Below are 5,838 nucleotides of genomic sequence, written 5' to 3'. Positions count from 1 at the left end.
TTTAAATAAAAAAAAGATTATTTAGAATTGGAAATGTAACACTCTACTCTACTCTACTCTACTCTACTCTACTGTAGTATTAAAAATTAGAAAGATTTTGAAAATGACTCCTTTTGAAAAAAATGACTGCAGTAGTAAGACTGGCAGGACACCTCTGATGGGTTCAGACAAGTTTAATTTGTTACAGTGAAGTTATTTGAATTTCATTATGCACAAAATCCTTCAAACTATAAAAAAAGTTGGTTTTTAATATCAGAGTGTTTTTCTATTATTACACGAGACAAGTGAAGGTTGTAGTAATTATGGTGAGACTCCAGTGAATCTCAACGGTGGTATTACAATACTCTTGTATTTACTAAAAATGCATTTCCCCTTAATAAAATACAGAGAAACCATATCACTTGATGGGTATGTGATCACAAAACATTATGTCAGCCTCTGAGCTATGACGTCATCATTGGTTGCCATAGTGACCGCCACTTCAAAGGAGCCTTTTGACTTCATCAGAAGATCAGAATTACTTGTTTGCATCTGCCCGGCTTGAGATCACTTGGATTTCATTCCCGGAGCGAATTCAGCTTGTAGAAGAACTTCAGCTTTTGTTGTCTTTTACAGACTTTTTGCGATTTTCGAACGTTTTACAAGCCTTACTGTGAACAGTTTAACAAGAAGCCCAGAGCTACTTGTTTGTATCTGCCTAGCTTGAGATCACTTGTATTTGATTCCCAGAGCGAATTTAGCTTGTAGAACAACTTCAGCTTTTGTTGTCTTCTACAGACTTTTTGCTATTTTTGAACGTTTTACAAGCCTTACTCTGAACAGTTTAACCACAGGAAGTTCAATATGAACAATTCATATCTGCCAAATATGACTTCCCCAGAGACGAACCAGGACTGCAACCCACAGGTAAGACAAGAGCATTCAGTTCTTATAAACACAATTATTACATGTTAATATTTACCTGTAAATATTTACCTATTTACAACTTAGGACTAATACTAGACCAGTCAAGTTCCAGCATTCATGAGCCCTTAATTTAGCAGTGAGGTATTTCTTAACTTGAGTTGCAACTGTACCATCAGATACACCACTAAATTCATTTTTGACCGAAGCTACAATAATCAAAAATGCTTAGTTTTATTTTCCAGCAGCTATTAGCTACTTTAATGTTGCTCAAACATCAGATTTGTTTGCATTCACTATTTTCCATTTTTTTCTGCTAACGCGAACTCTGTATTCTCTATTTGTGTCTTGTTGTCTTCACAGCCCAAGGAAACTGGGGTTCAAGCTATCTGCTTGAAGGATGGTGAACTCAATAAGTGCAACAACGCTTGGAGACCCAGAATGAAGAGGAGCTCTCCTGCGAAGGACCCAGAAATGCTGCAAACGGAGGGCCTCCTGCGGAACATGCGGGCCATCTTGAATAAACTGACTCCGGAGAGGTTCAACCGGCTGGTGGAGCAGGTGCTGGAGCTGAACATCGACTCCGAGGAGAGGCTGAACGGTGTCGTGGACCTGGTCTTTGAGAAGGCCATTGACGAGCCCAGCTTCTCCGTCATGTACGGCCAGCTGTGCCACCGCCTCGCCCACTTGAAGGTGCAGATGGCCGAGAAAGCCGGCAGCCCCGTGACCTTCCGCAGGCTGCTGCTTAACCGCTGCCAGAAGGAGTTTGATGTGGAGAGAAGTGACGATGTGGTGGTTCAGAGGAAGCAGGCGAAGCTGGACTCTTCTTCTTCCACCACAGAGCGTGAGCAGCTTCAGGAGGAGCTGGAGGATGTGAAGAACAAGGCTCGGAGGCGCTCAGTCGGACTCGTCAAGCTCATTGGGGAACTCTTCAAGTTGAAGATGTTGACGGCGGCCATTATTTTCAGCTGTATCTTCCAGCTGTTAAAGAAGCAGGATGAGGTCTCGCTGCAGCAGCTGTGCACGCTGCTCACGACTGTCGGCAAAGAGCTCAACACTAATGGAGCCAAGCCAAAAATGGATCAGATGTTCAACCAGATAACAAAACTGATCGAGGAGTGCCAGACATCAACACAAATCCGCTTCATGCTGCAGGACGTGGTGGCATTAAAAGAGAAAAACTGGGTTCCTCGGAAGGCCGACCAGGGCCCAAAGACCATCCTCCAGGTCCACAAAGAGGCTGAGATGGAGCAACAGGAGGAGCAGCTCAAAATCATGAAGCAGCTGTTCTCCAACAATGACTGGAGACAAGCAGGAACCTCGGTCACTTCTCAGGACCGGCACGAAGAAACCAGTTCCACTGCTCCCACCAGGCTCTTCATCCCTCGTGAGACCCCCAGGATTTCAAAGTGGCCACAGTTGGATGAGGAGATCCAGCTGCGCCCACAGGGTCTGGCGTCATGGGCACAGGGATGTCGTGGATGGACTCCAGCTGCCAACTCTGAAACAAGAGTTTCCAAGACCGCCTGCCCCAAACCAAACTCTGTGCTGCAGTCTGCGCCTTTGTCTCGGCTCTCCACTCCCCCCACAAGACCCAGACATGTCAGTGCTGGAAAGAACACAGATATGAAGCAGAGACACAGTGAGACCAGCGAGATAGAGCGAAACTGGGTTGAGCCAATGAAAGCGGTGGAACCAGTGGAGCCATTGAAACCAGTGGAGCAGGTGGAGCAGGTGGGACCGATGGAGACTGTTCAGCCAGTTCAACAGGTGGAACAGGTGAAGCAGGTGGAACCAGTGGAGCCCATTCAGCCAGTGGAACAGGTGGAACAGGTGGAGCAGGTTGAACCGCTGGAGCCTGTTCAGCCAGTGGAACTGGTGGAACAGGTGGAGCAGGTGGAACTGCTGGAGCCCGTTCAGCCAGTGGAACTGGTGGAACAGGTGGAGCAGGTGGAACCGCTGGAACCCGTTCAGCCAGTGGAACAGGTGAAGCTGGCGGAACCACTGAAGCCCGTTCAGCCAGTGGAACTGGTGGAGCCGGTGCAACCGCTGGAGCCAGCTGAATGTAATTCTGAGGAACCATTGAAGATAGTAAAGAAGAAGAAAGCCAAGAAACAGAGACAAAGAGAGGCCAGAGAAAAAGTACCCATGGAGAAAAATAGAGTGGAGCCAGTGAAAGCGGTGGAACCAGTGGAGCCTTTTCAGCAAGTGGAACAGGTGGAACAGGTGGAGCTGGTGGAACCAGTGGCGCCTGTGGAGCCCGTACAGCCAGTGGAACAGGTGGAGCAGGTGGAGCTGGTGGAACCAGTGGCGCCTGTGGAGCCCGTACAGCCAGTGGAACAGGTGGAGCAGGTGGAACCAGTGGAGCCTGTTCATCAAGTGGAACAGGTGGAGCATTTGGAACCAGTGGAGCCTGTTCAGCCAGTGGAAAAGGTGGAACCGCTGGAGCCCATTCAGCCAGTGCAACCGCTGGAGCCAGCTGAAAGTCATTCTGAGGACCCATGGAAGATAGTGAAGAAGAAGAAAGCCAAGAAACAGAGACAAAGAGAGGCCAGAGAAAAAGCACCCATGGAGGAAAACAGAGTAGAGCCAGTGAAAGCGGTGGAACCAGTGGAGCCTGTTCAGCAAGTGGAACAGGTGGAGCAGGTGGAACCGCTGGAGCCTGTTCAGCAAGTGGAACAGGTGGAGCTGGTGGAACCACCGAAGCCCGTTCAGCCAGTGGAACAGGTGGAACGGGTGGAGCTGGTGGAACCAGTGGAGCCTGTTCAGTCAGTGGAGCAGGTGGAGCCGGTGCAACCAATGGCGCCAGTGGAGCTGGTGGAGGCCGCAGAGCCTTTAGAGCCGGTGTGTTTCTCTCTTTTTCAGGCCACCGTGGAAGAATGTCAGCTGAACTCGTCCTCCTTCATGGGAGCTGTGGTGAAGGCAGTGCATCAGCCCGCAGTGAACGATATTGAGGCCAGCTGTCTCGTGGACACAGTCGTCCTAAAGAAGAGCTTGCCACTCCTACGAAAATACCTGGAGTCCGACGATGAGCGACAGCTGCAGGCACTTTATGCCCTTCAGGCTCTGAACGAGTCCCTTGGTCACCCTAGAAACTTCCTGCGGATGTTGTTCGATTTCTTCTACGACTGGAGACTGATCTCAGCTGCCACGTTCTGCAAGTGGCAGATGAGCAGAGACGATGCCGAGCAGAAGGGAAAAGCCAAGGCCATCGAGTCCACCATGCCCTTCTTCACCTTCCTGCGGGTGTGTGAGGGACTCTGAGCTACGGACGAGAAGAGGAACAGAGGTGCCGGAATTTAGAACGAGGGGTGGAGAATTTAGAATGAGGTGTAGCGAAGTAGTGGAAGTTAGTAGCTAATTTCCAGTCCACAAATAGGTTGAAAACGAACAAAAAAGGAAAGCTAATTTCAAGACACAAAAAGGTCAAAACAAAGAAAGCTAATTTCCAGGACAAAAATATGTTAGACAAGAAGAAAACTGTTAAATTCAAGGCAATGGCAGCAGTGATGTGTAGTCAGAGGAGGCAGGGCCTCCCTTGCCATCATGGAAAGACAAAAAAAATAAAAATCAAAAAATCAAAACCAAAAAAAATCATTGTATTGTGCTCTGTGTGTGTGTGTGTGTGTGTGTGTGTGTGTGTGTGTGTGTGTGTGTGTGTGTGTCTTTCTGCATATATTCTGATCCCCGGCAGCACGAATGAATAAAATTATATTAAACTTGCTTAATATTTCCCTCTCGTTTAATGAGAGATCACTGTATCTACTTAAAATATGCTACCTGGGAGAGATAAGCATGGATGGAAACGTGCCAAGCAGCTTTTTGCCATTGCTGGTTCCCCTCTGGGGCTGCGAGCGGTGATTTGGTGATTTAGAGTTTTGAAGCTGACTTGGGAACAACTTAATTTCAAGGAGCGTGATTAGGACGCCTTTGCTCCACCAACCTCAACCCTGAGGGTCCTGAAAGCCTGAACTGTCCAAAGACTCAAATGAATTCTGGGCTACAGCAGCAGCAGCCTGGATGCTAAAATAAAAAAAAATAAAAAAAGAATAGCCGAAATTACATTTTAATCAAATCCTAACATGATGTGCAATTGATTAAAAAAAATTAACATATAAATTAATCTAGTGCAAAATACAACATAAAACAATCCCACTGCAGTCTTCGATGTGCAGGAGACATCTGGGGGAATAAGAGAGTGAAACTGTGAAATTAACTTTTTGTTAGCTAAATCTTTAATCATTCGTGGCAGCCTTCAAACTCAATGTTATCAAGTTCAGATGAGCAATAAAACTGCCTCATTATGAGTTTGAACGGGATAGAAATAAACTCGAGTTGTTTTGATTTTTTAGGAATATTGGCACGCCTTCACACACATATTTGTGGAAAAAAAAAGAAAAAAGTCACGCAGTTTGTTGTATTATGAGCAACTTTCAGTCGTTCTCCCTGCACAGATTGAGACTTCAGCAGCCTTTGATCACAGTCGAAGAAATAACTGGCTGACCTCTTCACTCACCAAGTAACTCAACTCACATCATTTGCATAAGTTCCATGACAAATCAACACTTGGTGCAACGGAATCACAAAACTTCATCGCATTCCACTGGGAAGTCCTTCAAACAGCCACTATCGGAGACAGCTCTCTGCTGGAGACCAAGAAATTCAGAGAAATCTGTGTATAAAAGTGGCTGATATATATGATATGCATGACTGAAAACAGGAGAAAAAAACTCTGTAAATTAATGGAAAAACTAGGGTTTACTATTAGGGATGTCGAAAACAATAACTTCAGTTTTAATCCATGAATTTTGCATAAATGTATATTGAAAGACGCAACAGTTGGCATTTAAATACTGTGAATATGCAGACTTTTTGCACTTCGTACAATCAGACTCTCAGGCTGCACATTCTGAGTGTGAGTGCAGTGCGAGGCGA

At 46.3% G+C, this 5,838-nt stretch overlaps 1 protein-coding gene across 1 annotated transcript; it reads left to right on the top strand.

The window, feature by feature from the left end:
- Positions 1-867: 867 nt before the first annotated feature.
- LOC115386769 (eukaryotic translation initiation factor 4 gamma 3-like) lies at positions 868-4,167 on the top strand. Its single transcript, XM_030089238.1, has 4 exons — positions 868-906; positions 1,267-2,943; positions 3,109-3,291; positions 3,529-4,167. Exons 1-4 carry the CDS (start codon positions 868-870, stop codon positions 4,165-4,167), a joined length of 2,538 nt encoding a protein of 845 aa, XP_029945098.1.
- Positions 4,168-5,838: the final 1,671 nt, after the last annotated feature.

This window comes from Salarias fasciatus, chromosome 4, assembly GCF_902148845.1.
Source record: "Salarias fasciatus chromosome 4, fSalaFa1.1, whole genome shotgun sequence".
NCBI classification, from domain to species: domain Eukaryota; kingdom Metazoa; phylum Chordata; class Actinopteri; order Blenniiformes; family Blenniidae; genus Salarias; species Salarias fasciatus.
The sequence above is the reverse complement of the archived record's forward strand: the minus strand, read 5'-3'. Positions and strand labels throughout refer to the sequence as shown.